The sequence below is a fragment of the Bufo bufo genome, chromosome 2 (assembly GCF_905171765.1).
Source record: "Bufo bufo chromosome 2, aBufBuf1.1, whole genome shotgun sequence".
Taxonomy (NCBI): domain Eukaryota; kingdom Metazoa; phylum Chordata; class Amphibia; order Anura; family Bufonidae; genus Bufo; species Bufo bufo.
In genome coordinates, this window is record NC_053390.1 from 575,444,034 (window position 1) to 575,461,656 (window position 17,623).

General features: G+C 40.6%; 1 protein-coding gene across 2 annotated transcripts; it reads right to left on the minus strand.

Annotated features, from left to right (window-relative positions):
- Nucleotides 1-1,383: 1,383 nt before the first annotated feature.
- LOC120989844 (NADP-dependent alcohol dehydrogenase-like) lies at nucleotides 1,384-17,384 on the minus strand. Of its 2 annotated transcripts, XM_040418201.1 has the most exons (10): nucleotides 17,286-17,384; nucleotides 15,911-16,012; nucleotides 8,859-8,997; nucleotides 8,017-8,104; nucleotides 6,261-6,322; nucleotides 6,100-6,158; nucleotides 4,702-4,962; nucleotides 3,826-3,961; nucleotides 2,792-2,930; nucleotides 1,384-1,860 (listed from the first exon to the last, which is right to left on the minus strand). In XM_040418201.1, exons 1-10 carry the CDS (start codon nucleotides 17,301-17,303, stop codon nucleotides 1,836-1,838), a joined length of 1,029 nt encoding a protein of 342 aa, XP_040274135.1. In that variant the 5' UTR covers nucleotides 17,304-17,384; the 3' UTR covers nucleotides 1,384-1,835. The 2 variants fall into 2 exon arrangements, with proteins under 2 accessions (XP_040274135.1, XP_040274134.1); XM_040418200.1 differs by having other exon boundaries at nucleotides 6,100-6,322.
- Nucleotides 17,385-17,623: the final 239 nt, after the last annotated feature.

Here is a 17,623-nt window from a genome sequence, read left to right on the forward strand (position 1 = left end):
GGCTCTTAGACTATGGAGACACTAAAACAGAATTTTTTTTGTTTAAAAAATACTATTATTGTGTAAAACTTAAATAAATAAGAAAAAGTATACATATTAGGTATTGCCACGTCCGTAACGATCTGCTCTATAAAAGTGTCACATGCCCTAACCTCTCAGGTGAACGTTGTAAAAATAAATAAAAACTGTGCTAAAACAACCAATTTTTGGGTCACCTTGCTCCATAAAGTGCAATAATGAATGATCAGAAAATCATATGTACCCAAAAATGGTATCAATAAAAACATTAACTCTTCCTGCAAAATCGAGCCACTGCACAAGACGATGAGCAGAATAATGTAAAAAAAAATGACGTTCAGAAAATAGAGACACAAAAACATATTTTTTTTCAAAAATGCTATATTATGTAAAACTGAAGCAAACAAACTAAGTAGACATATTTGATATCATTGCGTCCGTAACAACCTGCTCTACAAAAATAGCACAATATCTACCCTGTCAGATGAATGTTGTAAAAAATAAAAACAGTGCCAAAACAGCCATTTTTTTAGTTACCTTGCCTCATAAAAAACTTAATATAGAGCAATTAAAAATCATATGTACCCCAAAATAGTACCAATAAAACTGTCCTCTTATACCCTAGTTTCCAAAATGGGATCACTTTTTGGGAGTTTCTACTGTAAGGGTGCATCAGGGGGGCTTAAAATGGGACATGGCATCTAAAAACCAGTTCAGCAAAATCTGCCTTCCCAAAACCATACGGCGCTTCTTTCCTTCTGCGCCCTGTCGTGTGCCCTTACATCAGTTTACGACCACATGTGGGGTGTTTATGTAAACCGCAGAATCAGTGTAATAAATATTAAGTTTTGTTTGGCTGTTAACCCTCAATGCTTCTAAAATTCTAAGCCTTCTAACATTCTGAAAAAATAAAATTACATTTAAAAAATGATGCCAACATAAAGTAGACATATGGGGAATGTTAAGTAATAAATATTTTATGAGGTATCACTTTCTGTTTTAAAAGCAGAGAAATAGAAATTTTGAAAATTGCGAATTTTTCAACATATTTGGTAAATTTTGGATTATTTTATAAATAAAGGTGAAATATATCGACTCAAATTTACCACTGTCATGAAGTACAATGTGTCACGAGAAAACAATCTCAGAATGGCCTGGAGAAATAAAAGTGTTCCAAAGATATTGCCTCATAAAATGACACATGTCAGATTTGCTAAATTAAGCCTGGTCTTGAAGAAAGGGTAAATAGCCTAGATGTGACGTGGTTAATGCAACTGAGGAGGTTAAAGGTGTATACTTGAGCTAGGGTAACTTTTTTTTTTTTGCTTTCCACAGATGATTGGTGATGAATTAAATCGACAACAATTATTTGTGCCAGAATTTATTGAAATAACAGTATCAGAATAGAGATTGAATGAAAGCCTGTATTTTCATGAAATGATTCTTCCACCATGTACAGAAAACATTTTACATCAGATATAGAAATGTGTGTACACATGCAAATCAGCAGATGGCATACCATACCTGCAACCTGTGCTACTGCAAAGGGGTCCAGTAAGTACAGAGGCCCCATTATAACACTAAAAGCATATTCCTACTATTTATCAGAGTGTATGAGAGGGAGTGAGTCAATGGGTGTCATGAATCATATGAACTAGTAATGCTCTGTCATGAGCTATAGGAGGTCAAGAGGCCCCTATACCATTGCACAAGAGCCCTCTGGTGTCTGTCTATCCAAAATAGTTCTACTACATCATTAAACATAAGCTGGAAATGCATCTGAAGAATGAAGGATCCATAGTCTGGTTGCAGGATGATTAGTAGATCATAATACTCCGAATTCTGAAACAAGAAAGAAGGAGAAAATAATTATAGATTGTACAATCTATCAATGTATGCGACCAATGTTAGAGGGGGTCAACAGTTATCTGAAAAGAGCACATCATTTTTGCTGCTTGGCAATCCGTGAGCAAGGAATTCTATTTAGGCTTGTAGTACTTCATGATACACTCTTGGAAACCAATCAACGCAGAAGTTAAATCATCTTATGTCATTATGCGCTTCACTGAGATTAAAGGGGTTTGTTTGTGCTGTTTTCTAGTTGTTCCAAGTTGTTGAGGGTCTGTTTAAATAAAAATACTTTACCAAGCCTCCTCCAATCCAGCACAGCGGCTCTGTCCTCTCCCCTGGGCTGAAATAGTGTTTTTTTCTGCAGCCTTATACCACTGCAGCCAATCACTGGCCTCAGTGTTTTTGTACCATGTACTGCTGCAGCCAAAGCCAATATGTCCTGGCTGTAGTCTGACAGAAAGGACAGAGTGGTGGCGCTAGATCGGAGGGAGTTTGGGATGGCACAGCAAGTTAGGCTACCAGCCTATGGTAAAAAAAAAAAATGATGAAAAAAAAAGAACTCCTCCTCTTGAACCAATGTCTAAAACTGCAAAGTTTGTCTTTAAATATATTTATTTAATAAAAAAATAGGTAAAATAAAATAGTGCGGCTCGTCCCCTCCCTTTTCAGAATTGGAGATGGCATGGAGCCAAACTTTGATATGTCATAGTGATATATCCAAGGTTCTGATCAGACCCCCAATATTCAAAGTAGAATTCAAAGTGCTAAAACCCCATATTAGTCCTCAGTGGTAGCCTTACAGTGACTCCCATGTATGTATACCCTATACTTCATGATGTTCCACAGATAATGAGATTATATAGCTCTATCTGTCCATCTAGTACTCATTTGTGTATACTTTTGTTAATTTTAATGTACTCACCCTGACCCGTTGCGTATCAGTTCAAATGCTTCATTGATTTGATCCAGTTTTAAGTGCTTGCTAATCAAGTGGTCCAGGCTGATTTTTTTATTCATATACTGTTCCACCAGTTTTGGGATATCAGCCACACCCTTGTAGCCTGTGCAAATAAATATAGTTTTACATTTATTTTCTGGATTATTAAATAACTGTAACATATCATGCTTAACCCAATGTATAAGTTACACCCATTTCTATAGTTTGAGGCTCACATCCATAGATATTTTTACCTTATAAAAGGTATCTTTAGCCCCTTTTCCACTTCACATAAATGGCTCAATTTTGCCTGACTCTACCCTGTTTCCACTAGTCCAGTGTTGCAGATAGTAAATGGTGCTTTTTTGGTGCTATATCAAAGGAGGTTCAAAGCGTATTACGCCAGTACCATGAAGGTCACTTGACCACACTGCTGCCTAGTAATTGGTCTGAGAGAATTGTCATTACACTGCTACCAGCTACAGTACCATATCCACAGTGGAAAGAAAACTACCTGCTGCCAAAAGGAGGTAGAGCAGGGTACAGCTGGTATCATGCAGCAGAAATGCACCTTTACAAACCACTATAATGGCAATAGCCAAATGTTTCCTAAAGAATAGTCAGTTGAATTGCTTATTCGGATATTCCCCATAAGGTTTAAAATCTTTGTAATGCTAGATCTATATTATGTTTCATTTTTTATATATATTTTTTTTTTGCACCATGATGGCGCTTCCTGTTCACATATACATAACCAGCTTGTGCTTAGGTAAAACCTTTACAGAAGACAGTCTGGGTATAGACAGAAACTAGGATACAGATACCCGTTCCTGAATTGAAATTGATGAATCCAACATAAAGGGGTCGTCTGATCAGGACAGGTCCTATGTATATGTCCCCACATGCCAATCTAGTCTATTAGCTGCAGTGCAAAGCCACCAACAGGCCGCAACTCTCCCTCTGGTGGATTCAGGCCGTTCTCATATTACATGTCATAGATGACTTTTCAAATACCTTACCTCCATATATAGATCCTTTCAGTGAACGTCCTGGGAGAAGCAAACCTGGATTCAAGTTAAGTGTCTCCGTAGGAGATGCCACACCTAGGATCACAGCAACCCCATTACTTAGGTATGTGGATTGAAGAGCAGTCATCTAAAAACAAAATGTAGACCATCAATAGTATTATGTTTTTAAGGGACCTTTTACAAAGTTCGATTTTCTGCCTGTTAACGAGCGTCTATCTGCAATATACCATGTTGATCAGTACTTATTGCGTGCCCTGTACATGTGCCAATCATAATTAGCATGGGAATAAACAATCCAGAAAAAGGATTATCTGGGTAAAGATAATAATCCTATCTTCAGGATAAGTCATCATTATCACGTTGGCCGGGGTCCTAGTTCTGACACCTCCAGCTGTTTCAGGGAGCCCCTGCACTCCCTGGTGCTCCCAACAGCTTTCCAAGCACAGTGCCGTACATTGTATAGTGGCAGGGCAATTCCTGGATAACCCCTTTAATGTGATCCCCACACATTCACCCTTATACCGTTTGCATTTGATGTCAGCGGATCCCCTATATACATGATGAGGTGTGCTGCCAACAAATGCTTATTTTTAATGCCCCATATAAGATATAACCCGCCAACAAACATGCTCATTTGTTGGCTGATCTGGAGCATGTTTACATGAGGCTATAATCAGGCGAATAGACATATGCTCGAATGTTCATTTCCAATCATCATGTAAATGCACCTTTATTTAATAAGTATAAGAATATATTTGACCTTCTAGAAATGTTCATGTCTTGTATTGATTCACCTGTGAGTGTGGAATATGAAAAGGAGTTAGTTCTTCATCACACCATTTCTTCGTCATGCTATTCTCTACTTACCATGGTGTCAATGTATCCTGCACATTCAATGGCAAAGTCCACTCCTCCGTCAGTCATCTCACAAATGACCTCATGAACAGGTTTCTTGTAATCCTTTGGGTTTATACACTCAGTGGCACCCATTTGCATGGCTTTTGGATACTTGTCTTTATGTGTACCTACTCCAATGATTCGTGAGGCTCCTGCATCTTTGCATCCTGCTATTGCTGAAAAACCAACACCTCCCAAACCAAATACAGCACAGGTAGAGCCCTTTGTCACCTGAGAAGGGGCAAATAACAGATAATTTAAAACATTTAATCATATTGGAAATGTATATTTAGACAGGAATGTAAGAAGCAAGTGGGTTCATGAGTTCAGCTTGAATCACTTTTGTTTTCTTGCTCTACAACTAGTTAGTAGGTACTTATGCCCTCTACTGTTCCTAATACCATAGGTCTCAGGCACACAACAGAGCCATTTACCATTGAGTACCGTTATTTGATGCCATAAGTCATGTTTGGCTTGAACATTTCTGCCTTCTCCTCTAGCCTTCTGCTTGTTTCCTCCTTACATGCAAAAATACATATTATACATCAGGCAGTATATATAAAAAAGAAGTATCTTGACTGTATGTGTCCAAAAACACTTCTATTGGACTGATGTATGCCAAAAGATGGTCCTTATAGCATATGATCCTCACATTTCTGTAGCATACAAACAGTTTTATGAAATAAAATGTGTCTATTACAATTCTTAATCACCAAAAGAATGAAACTAACTTTCGTATGTATGAAAATCCAAAAAGCTTTATTGTAAATATATATAAACAGTACATACATGTATTATAAAACAGACAGCACAAGGCGGGACACACAGATGAGGAGCAGGACCCAAGGAGAGGCCGGGAGATCAGTGCAAAAAAATACAGGGAAAAAGAATACTAGCTGAAAGAGCATACCTCAGAGTCTCATAGCAGCAATGCCCAAAACACAATGCAACAGAGGCGATGGTGGAGACTGAGGTTTAAGATGGAAGGAACACAAAGGAACACAATTAAACATACCCTGAATGGTGCAAAGATCTCTCGGCCAACTCCTGACCCAACGCTGTTTCGCCAGTAGAACTAGAGACTCTGAGGTATGCTCTTTCAGCTAGTATTCTTTTTCCCTGTATTTTTTTGCACTGATCTTCCGGCCTCTCCTTGGGTCCTGCTCCTGATCTGTGTGTCCCGCCTTGTGCTGCCTGTTTTATAATACATGTATGTACTGTTTATATATATTTACAATAAAGCTTTTTGGATTTTCATACATACGAAAGTTAGTTTCATTCTTTTGGTGATTATTATGACTCCTTGGGGGTCCGATGTTTTGATATCATTCTGTCCGGTTAATATTGGTTGACTATTACAATTCTTACCTTAGCTGTGTTTACAGCTCCACCATACCCAGTTGCAAATCCACAGCCTATAAGACAAACTTCAACAGGGGCATGGCAATTCACTTTGGCAACGCAAATGTCAGACAAAACCGTGTATTCAGTAAATGTGCTTGTGCTGGCATACTGATAAATTGGCTTGCCTTTACAGGTAAACCTAGTTGTACCATCTGCCATCACTCCTGAGAGGGCGGAAAACCCAAACCTATTAGGAGAGAAGATCGGGAAAAAAAATGAAGAAATATTCCCTGTGATAATCATCTAAAGAACTGACATTGAAAGAGGAATATTCTGGTTTCAACAAATAAAACTCTTTGTGTTGCAAAATGGTGAGACATTTTCCAATCTACGGTACTTTGTGGATCAGTTCCTCATGGTTCTCCAAAAGCTCTGCTTGCGATCAACCATATGGAATTGATACAGGCAGTATATTCGAAAATTAGTAGAGCTATTCATTGTGCAATAAAGACTCTTTAGTTGGCAAAATCTGAATACCCCTTTAACAAAGTTCTAATATTTTAAACTTAGATGTGGACTTTAAGATCACCCCTAATATTGTATTCACAAATCTGGCAAGTAAAATAGGAAAGAGAAATCTAAGCAAACACAAAGCATTGTATTCATCAGAAGAATGAATGCCATGTCCATGAAACAAGCCGGCGTCTTAAAGGAATAGTCTACCTATCCCCTTTTAATGCATGTTTTTCTAATAATTAGGGTGGGTTCACACTAGCATTATGGAGTCCGTTATAGCTTTCCGTTATAACAGGGTTATAACGGAACATAACAGAATGCATAAGACGAAAGGGCGGATCCGTTTTGCTGCCCATAGACTTGCATTATGACGGAATGCAAAACGGACGCCATTAAAAGTCTATGGGAATCAAAATGGATCCTTCTGGTTCCCGTTATGCAAGACAGAAAACAAAGTCCTGTCGACAGGACTTTGTTTTCCGTCTTGCATAACGGGACCCAGACAGATCCGTTATGTTTTCCTATAGACTTCTATTAGGACGGAGCAAAACAGAATGCCTCTTAAAGGCTTCCATTTTGCATTCCATCCTATGGATTCCGTTATGTTCCGTTATAACCCTGTTATAACGGAAAGCCATAAATACGGACTCCATAACGCTAGTGTGAACCCACCCTTACTCCTTTGCAAGTCATGGATGCAGGGGAAAGTAGATTATTCAGATGTCATGGATCACTGCAGTGTGTAACTGTGCTGTGCTATTAGCAAGATACAGTGGCATTTGGACATGGTGTTATATAAGAGCTTATTTGCATTTCCTCTATTTTAGCCAGATCTGCACAAACACTCCTTCGTAGATTTTACTACTATGTAAAGAGGACATATCAGCTCTCCTGATGTGTCTGTTTCAGAAAAGACTTGCATTTCCCATGAACTAATGGTTCTAGTGTATCTGGATTGAGTCATTCCGGTGTTATTTCTCCTGTATATTTATGTATAAAGTGACAACTAGGCATGTCCCAACACAGTCTGACACTGCCCAGTCAGTGCTGCCACTGCCAGAGTGTGTAGGGACAGACCCCGAACTGGTAACACCCTGTTGTCAATGTATTCATCAATATTCAGAAGACACAATGGGGAGTTATAAGAAAAGATACTCTAGAATTGGCATTTCATGAAGAATTCAAGTATTTACTATAAATTGACAAGTCAGGGGAAGTGACAGGTGCTCTTTAAGGGCACATCCACATTAGCATTGTATGTAGTATGTTTTTGTGAAACAACATATTCTATTGATTTTAGTGGTAGAAACTGATGCTGAAGTGCATGAAATTTAAGCAAGCAAAAGTGTAGTTATAACCCAAGAATACTATTCAATGGGGTAACGTCACTTATAGTCGTACACATTTTATACACAATAAACCTACTCAAATTTTTCACACAGGTTACAGTTTGCGGTTTTGCAACTTCTGCAGGATCCACATTGTGGGACAAACAGCGGGATGACTTTGTCACCTATGAAGAACAGAAGGAGACAGTCTTAGCATATGTTCATTACTGGACAATGGTAATGAAGATCATTGCAGTGGTTTTGATCTTCTTACATTTTGCATCAGGTTGTACACCGTTTACACTATTATTGAATATTTAGCAAGTTTCAGCCCTTTTTCTTATTTTATTGCGTCACAATATTGAATCCCAGTGCCTCTGACAAAGTCGCAACAACGATCAACACATCTTATGAATCTAATCCGGAGCATCAGCTTTGGAACACTTGTGAAGTTAGAGGATAAAATGATTGCAGTACAAAACACAGAAATCCTTGAGGATGACTTGCTGCCATCTTCAAAAGAACAGCAGCTTGGGAGAAGAAAAATCTGCAAATCAGTGTGCTCCATTTACTACGGCGGTCTAATATTTAGAGGGGGTAGGCTTCCAGCAGGCTGTCTGAGGATTTATCAAAGGTATCACAGTGGCTCACACTGAGGGGTGTTTCCTATTGTGGTATAAAAAAGTCACAAATTGTGGCGCACACTATAATTGCACAATAATTTACCACTTTTCACTTCTTGTCACTTTTTAAAAAGTTAGTGAGTAAAGTGAGCAGGGCTTAGAACGAGGGGACTCCGCAGCCCAACAGATTTACTATAATTTACACTTTTTCCTGTTGATCAGTGTCAATGAAAAAAAATTATGAAAACCACAATGATTGTACTGCTCTGCCGTAGGCGTATATTAGCTTCAGTACAACACATTACTTCTGACCCACCTGGTTTAACAATGGTGACTCCCTGACCAATGCTTTCAACCACTCCAACAGCTTCATGACCCAAGATCACTGGAAACTTGGTTGCTATTATTCCATTAAGTGCACTGTTATCAGATCCGCAAATACCAGAAGAAATAATCTGTGTACAATGGAAAAATTACAAAATATTTTAAAATTTTCAGAAACCTGTGGTGAACAACAGCACAGACTGGACAAGTCCCACATAGATCTTTTTTTGGACAACCTTGTAATATCTAAGACTTTATTCTAAAACTTCACATTGAAGATAAAGTTGCTTAGTAGGATAACTCCTTTCAGTTTGGATCCATGAACAGCCAGGGAAATGCAGTGTTACATGCAACTATCCAGATATCTATTCTTGCTCAGAGTGGGATCCCGCTCCCCTATTATGTCCCTAGTCAGGTATATGAACAATTGGGGAAATTCTGTGCTGATGTATTATTAATGCATTTTTAAAAAGATCCATCTTTTTAGAGATGAATTTTTTCTCATTCAGAACTCCAAATTATAAAGCCTCCACCAGGGGCTTACTGCACAGCTCAGAATAAGGCCTCTTTCACACTACAGTATGTCGATTTCAGTGTTTTGCGTTCCGTTTTTCACGGATCCGTTTTTCAGTTTTTTTGTTTCGGTTCCGTTTTTCCGTTCCGTTTTTCCATATGGCATATACAGTATACAGTAATTACATAGAGAAAATTGGGCTGGGCATAACATTTTCAAAAGATGGTTGTGCAAAAAACGGAACAGATACGGAAGACAAACGGATGCATTTCCGTATGTGTTCCGTTTTTTTTTTGCGGACCCATTGACTTTAATGGAGAGACGGAACGTGATTTGCGGCCAAATATAGGACATGTTCTATCTTTTAACGGAACGGAAAAATGGAAATACGAAAACGGAATGCATGCGGACTACATTCCATTTTTCTTGCGGAACCATTGAAATGAATGGTTCCATATACGGAATGCAAAAAACGCCCCACAAAACGGAAAAAAAACCCGGTAGTGTGAAAGAGGCCTAAGGCTGCATTCACACGACCGTGGTGTGTTGCGGACCCGCAAATTGCGGACCCGCAACACACCAGCCCATCACCCCCATAGAAATGCCTATTCTTTTCCGCAAGCTGCGGACAAGAATAGGACATGTTCTATCTTTTGCGGAGCTGCTGACCTGAAGATCGGGGCCGCGCTCCGCAAATGCGGATGCAGATAGCACACTGTGTGCTGTCCGCATCCATTCCGTCCCCATAGAGAATGAATGGGTCCGCACCCGTTCCGCAAATTTGCGGAACGTAAGCGGACCCATTTTGCGGACGTGTGAATGGAGCCTAAGGGTGCATTCACACGACCGTATAAATGGATCCGCATCCATTCCGCAAAAGATGCAGATGCTGTCTGCATCTGTTGTTCTGTTCCGTGGATCCGCAAAAAAGTTAGAGCATCTCCTACTCTTGTCTGCAACCGCGTACAAGCTTAGGCATTATCTATATAGCGCTGGCCGTGCGCGGTACTCAAGTTGCGGAACGCACACGCCGGTATCCGTGTTTTGCGGATCCACAATTTGTGGACGGCAAAACACCTACGGTCGTGTGAATGCACCCTAAAACAGTATGAAACGACAGCATGAATTGTAAAAATATATACACACGCCAGATTTATCTTGACTCATTTTAATGTGATTTGCTGTATTGCTGTTACATGATTTTGTTGTATTGATGTGTTAAGCCAGTCAAAAGCATCAGGACACCATTCTTGCTCATTGAGGTGTTTCATTTATTCCCATTACCACAGGGGTATAAAATCCAGCACATGCAGTCGGCCTTTACAAACACTTGTGAAAAAAGTGCTCCCTGGACTCGAGAATGATACTGTAATAGGATGTCACCATTGTGAAATTTCTTCTATCCTAATCCACGATCACCTGTGAGTGGTACTATTGCAACATGGAAGGAAGGTTTAGGAACCACAGCAACTCAGCCACAAGGTGGCAGACCATGTGAAATGACAGAGCATGGTCGTAGTACTGCAGAGCACAGTGTGCAAGATTTGACAATGCTCTGCTGACTCCATAGCTGCAGAGTTCAATACCACCTCGAGCATTAACATCAGCACTGAGTATATTGCCCATTTGTCATGTAAATTTGGAATAAATGACTCATATGGTAATGTGTTGGGTCCATGTTCATATGTGCCCGTAATGATGAGAAAAATGATGTCTTAAAATATGCCCCTCTGGGACACATGACCTACTGGATTATCTGTAACCGCGTAAAATGTCACTTTTTCCAACAATGTATTGTCTCCTGTTAACTGAAAACTAGCAAAATGCTAAAATTACCTTTAGGCTCCATTCACACGTCCATAACATGTTTTGCGGATCCACAAAACACGGACACCGGCAATGTGCACATCGCTGCACTAATAGAAGAATAGGACATGTTTTATTTTTTTCGAAAACGGAATTGTGGACCCGGAAGCGTGGGTCCGCAATTCCGTTCCGCAAAATGCAGAACGGAATTGCGGACGTGTGAATGGGGCCTTAGTCACAGTTACATAGTTGATAGGGTTCAGAGGCACAAGTCTATCATGTCCAATCAAGTCATGAATGTTACTCTAAATCACTATGAGGTAAGTAACCCAAAATAGTTACTATGTTACTCAACATATAATGTACACCTAAAAGGGGTATTGAACCTAAAGGGGTCATCAACATTCAAATTGGTGGGAGTTTAACCCATGTGATCCCTATTAATTGTTAGAGCAAAGTAGCAGCTGTGATGAACCCATCTCTTGTTGGCTTGACTTTTGCTGGAAGTTTGTGGTTACCATTTTCAATGCTTACCAGACCACCGGAATTTCTAGACTACGAGTTTTTGACCTAAATTTTTATGGCATGGGTAGACTACAGTTCTCAGAAAGATCATCAAATTTGGGGTTATTTAGTTTAGAAAAGTGATCCTGCTTTTAAATATATGTAAGAAGGATACGGAGATTTCTGCCATGATCTTCACTTTTAATACTCAACGCTATGCTACTCAGGTGGCATCATATATTTCTAGAGGAAAGAAGGTTTCTACACCAACGTTGTGAGAGGACTGAGACCATGGAATTCTCGGCCAGAGAAGGGGGTGATGGTGAATTCACTAAATGAATTCCAAAGGAACCTGGAGAGTAACAATATTACGTATTATCTTTACTAGATTACTGGAAGTGGGTCATTGATCGAGAGATTTCTTTTGATTGCCTGTTTTGGATTCAAGAAGGATTTTTTCCCCTAACATTAGGAAAATTGCCTTCTGCTTTGTGTTTTTTTTATTTTTTTTTATTTTTACCTTCTTCTGGATCAACTCTGCAGGATAACAGGCTGAACTGGAAGAATGTATATCTTACTTATATTAATATCTTGGGAAAACATAACTTGGTGATTACATCATAACATGGCAATGACTACTATCAATATCAACATTATAAAAATAATGATAATACAGAAGGCAAAGTAAATATGTGAAAGATGTGACAGTGTAAAGTCATTCAACAGAATATCGTTGAAAGCCTATGTTTTCATGAGTGCACAGTATTTTGGCTACAACACATTGATACTTTCATAAGGGAAAAAATAGTCACCATTCAATAGGGTAGCTTTTAATACTGGCACATAGAGGAGGCATTGCTCACTGGAGACCTTCTAGTACAGCATATAGACAGGGGTCTGTGTATGCAGACATGATGGTAGTAGTCACTAGACTCCTTTAGGACAAAGGCATGGATTTCCAGGTGGCCAGTAGTTCAGAGGAATGTGCAAGATCAATACAATCTAGTTATTTTGGTATCCTGAGATACAATCTTCTGTATACTGGATGTATAATGAAAAGATAAAGACTTCCAGGTTATGCAAAGAGTTCTGAAATGAAAACAGCAAAGCTTGGAGACAGAATACAAAGAGTGACTTGTGTAAAGTGGCCTTGGCTGAGATGCCAACCAAGTATTACGTTAGGACACTTCATTTCCTTTTGGTGAAAGTTTTAAAATATCTGTCCCTGGTTCTCCTTGGTGATAACAGCCAATCACCGTAGGCAAGAGAAGCCGGATCCCTGGGTCATCACCAGCCTGTAATGACATTATTTCTTTAACCCCTTCCTGTACTGCAGAGTAATGCAGTCAGCGTTCGGTCAGTGATTTCCTTCAGTGAATTTAAGCCAAAACCAGTTGCGGCTCTAAACACAGAACAGGTGCAGATCTTTCCCTTATACCTTGTCTGTGTAGCTCCACTCCTGCTTTTGGCTCCCAATCACTGGCATGTAAATAAGGCCTATTGCACACGACCGTATGGCTTTTTCAGTATTTTGCGGTCGGCAAAAAACGGATCCGCAAAAAATACGGATGATGTCCGTGTGTATTCCGTTTTTTTGCAGAACGGAACAGCTGGCCCCTGATAGTACTGTTCCATCCTTGTCCGTTACACGGACAATAATAGGACAAGTTCTATCTTTGAAGGGAACGGAAAAACGGAATGCATACAGAGTACATTCAATTTTTTTTGCAGACCCATTGAAATGAATGCAAAAAACAGAACGGAATAAAAAAACGTTTGTGTGCAAGAGGCCTAATGTATAGTAATACGTCACAGCAGGAAGGCGGTTCACTTACGACTAGCTGGCTAGAAACAAAAAAACTGTGTGCACCAGCTTTCCTTTACATCCTGTCAGTGTGTAGTACTGAGTGCCTAAGTGTCTGAACTACAGCCTTGAAGGAGAGGTTTGCAGCTGGGTGACACCTTGTCCTTTACAAGATACCAGCATATTGCCAAGAACTTGTTGAAGCAGGAATTGTAAAGCATCAACACAATTAGTGACTTGAGTAGAGGCGTAGTTAGGACACATGCACATGGCAGAGCTCTGTGGCCCGAACCTGTGTGCCCCTTTCTAGCCATACATAGTTAAAGCAAATACTTGCCATAAATCTCTCCTTTGGATCTGCTGTGTTTGGAAAGGCAAACAAGAATGCTATGATCTGCAATAGACTTTAAAGGGGTTTTCGGAGACTTTTTTTTACTGATTATCTGTCCTCTGAATAGGTCATCAGTATCAGATCAGTGGCAGTCCGACACCCGGGACCAGGGGTGCAGCCTTTCTGCTGCCTGGGGCAAAAAGTGAAAAAGCGCCCCTCGTCCCCACTGCCAATGTCTTAACCTAACTCCTTCTCTTCAGCCCATGGCGCTTCAGCTGCCCCCCCTCTTGACCCTACCTGGTGCTGCCTGAGGTGATCGCCTCACCTGGCCTCATTGGTGGTGCACCCCTGCCCGGGACCCTTACAGATGAGCTGGCGCTCACAAAAGTGCAGAGGCATTCTCTTTGCTCACAAGCGCCATACATTGTATAGTATCTGTGATTGGTATTGCAGCTCAGCCCCATTCACTTCAATAGGACTAAGCTGCATCTAGGCCATTTGACCAATGATCATGTCGTCACCGGCCTAGGCTATGCTGCAAGAAGGAGGCAGCGCTACTGCGAACACCAATGACTTCTCAAACATCTGATTGGCGGGGGTTGCAGGTGTGGGAGCTCTGGGAACTAAAAGTGGCTCTGGAAAAAATACTAAAAGTGGCCCTGTTTTATTCTTGAGTCCAAATTGATGGAAGGCAGGACCAGCAATACCATATTGTGGCACAATATACTGACACAGCCAAGCCATCACAAAATACTGCCTGCAGCACAAAATACATCTCCAAAAACAGTCACTAGCCAGCTCCTGGGCATTGGCCCACCTGGACATTTCCCTGTAAGGATAGGGCCAATATGCCCCCGAGCTCCACCAATCAAATTCTGATGACCTATCCAGACATCAGTATGAAATTAACATCCAGGTGCAGTTTTATGAAAAAAATGTGCAGTTGAAGAATACCACAAACACAAATGCATTTCTTATGCGTTTTTCAATTATATTAAACATTTTGTGTGTTAGTGTATGGAGAAAGGGCCAGTATAACACCATACCTGAAACATTCTACATAAAAAAATAAAACTGCCACAAAATGCAGCATCACCTAAATACTGTGTATGTTTACACGTTGTGGATATGCTCCAGATTTTCTGTACAGGTTTGCAGGTGGAAAGTACTCAGCGTATTACAGTAACAGCAGAGAGGATGCGATTTTAACACATCTCGTCCACAAGTGAAGGCAAAAAAATCCATGTAGATATTGGCCTGTGGTGCAGAATTTAAAGAGGATATTCACCCCTGAGGGCTTTATAGGCAGACCCTCCAGCGTGGCTGGATCTTCAGAGGGAATCATGCTTACCCGATTCCACCCCTGTGTTCCGACTCCTCTGCGTCAATATCATGTTTGACGTGAGTCACGTGGCCACTGCAGCAAGTGACTGGCTGTAGCGGTGACGTGTCCCCTGCAAACTAGATGCTGATGTGGGGAGGCCCAAGATCTTTAGCGGAGCCAGGGGAACAAAGGGGCTAGCGGCGAGGATTAGGTAAGTATGATTCTGCAGGTCCAGCCACGATGGGTGTCTGCCAGGGGTGAACAACCCTTTTAAATGCAAGTAAGGCCTCATGCACACGTCTGTATTTTGTTTCCGTGTCCGATCATTTTTTTTTGCGGATAGGATGCGGACCCATTCATTTCAATGGGTCCGCAAAAAACGCGGACAGCACACCGTGTACTGATGCTCCGCAAAAAAAAAAGTGCATGTCCTATTTTTTTCTAGTTTGTGGAGAAGGATAGGCATTATTACAATGGATCCGCAAAAACGGATACCATACGGAACATCATCAGTTTTTTTTGCGGACCGCAAAACACATACGGTCGTGTGCATGTAGCCTAAGTCAGTTCTTTTTGTGAATTTTCACTACTTTTGTAATGCACGGGGTAAAATCTGAGGCAAATCCGTGACAAAATCAGTTTCTTTTTCATGACGTGTGGACCTACCCTTAATCCACGGATCAAAAATATCATTTGCATAATGTACATTTCAAATTTTTCTGCAAGGTGAATATTAGACATTTTAAGTACAGTTCTCTTACCTTTACACGAACTTCATGAGCCTTTGGTGGAGCAACTTCAATCTCTTCGATGGTAAGGGGCTTGCGAGCTTCCCAGGCAACAGCAGCCTTGCATTTAATGACCTTCAAAATAAAACCATTGTTTTGGTGATGGTTCATGTCATTATTAATAGTAATGAGCGGCAGGGGCAATATTAGAATTCGCAATATTTCACAAATATTTTGTAGAATATTCGTCATATATTCGCAAATTCGAGATTATATTCTTGATTGCGAAAATCGGCAATGTATTAGAAACATAGAATATAGAATGTGTCGGCAGATAAGAACCATTTGGCCCATCTAGTCTGCCCAATATACTGAGTACTATGGATAGCCCCTGGCCCTATCTTATATGAAGGATGGCCTTATGCCTATCCCATGCATGCTTAAACTCCTTCACTGTATTTGCAAAATGGTGTAAAGGAAAACTGGTTTAGTTGCCCAGAGCAACCAGAGTCCACCTTTCATTTTTGAAAGGAGCTCTGAAAAACGGCAGTATCTTGTGGATTGTGGACCCATTCAATATGATCTGTGGTCTGCAATACGGGCACAGGGCACACACTTGCGTGCATGATCCCTCACTGTGTGAAAGTGGCCTAAGGCGGAGTTCCGGCAGCAGCACGGCAGCGCACGCCGAGAGGCGGCCGGACTAAAAGTACTGCATGCAGTACTTTTAGTCTGGCTGCCTCTCGGCGTGCGCTGCTGTGCTGACACCGGAACTCTGCCCCCATTATAGTCAATGGGGATGGAGCGGCAGTCCGGGGGCACACGTGAACTAGCGGCAGGACGAATCCGAACAGCCTGCCGGAGTCCCCTGTCGCTAGTGTGAAAGTATCCTTAGGCCTGCATCACGGACGCATTTTTTGGTCAGGGTGTTTTGAGACAAACACAGGAGTGCATACAAGAGAGATATATCAATTTTTGCGTTATCCTTTCTTTCTCTACACATGTGAACCCAACCATAAGGAACTGTATGCACTGCCTTCTAGACAGAATATAATTTTAGGCATTTGCATCATGGCTACTCTTTTTCGTCCAGACTTGTAAACAGCTCATGCATACTAAGAACTAGCATAAAGTCGTGCAAAACAGGCAATTTCAGAACGCCCCCATTGTAAGACATATTCATGAAAGCGTAAGCAACATTTCTCCCATTTCATCAAAACAGCCTGACTCACTGCCAAACCAGTAAAACCTGCCAAATGTATTTGCTGAAACGGCAGCAATCATACACATCTACTGAAAAAACATAAAAAGAACACAAATAACAAACTAGCATTACTGAAAGGCAATAAGCTAAAGGAAGAAAGCAGCATGCCAGCAAAGCAAAATGATAATGGAAATAGTGTAATACTTTTCCTGCGGTGCTCATGTTGATGTCAGGTATTAGCTGTTCTGTGTTCTATGAACAGATACGGTTCTGCTCCAACTATTGTAGTGACACTCCCTAAACTTCCTTAGCTCAGCCTTAAGCACTACTGTACAAAGTAGGCGGTTTATATCTTCTGCTTGCCGGGATTTTTGGCAGCGTTACTATCCAGTGTAAATAAAGTGTGCGTCACTCAGTGAATTGTCTGCTACAAGTTAATATTTCATCAACTGCATTACTACTACCAGGGCAAATGAGTTCAAACATTACTCAGATTCTGCACTCCATCTTTGAAATTTAGCTGATCATAAATGACTGTGCAC

Excerpts from the sequence above, each read along its gene's own strand:
- LOC120989844 (XM_040418200.1), bottom strand. Across the intron at positions 8,998-15,910 it reads CTCATGAAGTTCGTGTAAAG|ATTATTTCTTCTGGTATTTG; the intron begins GTAAGAGAACTG and ends CATTGTACACAG. Across the intron at positions 4,963-6,099 it reads GAGCTGTAAACACAGCTAAG|GTGACAAAGGGCTCTACCTG; the intron begins GTAAGAATTGTA and ends GCCCCTTCTCAG.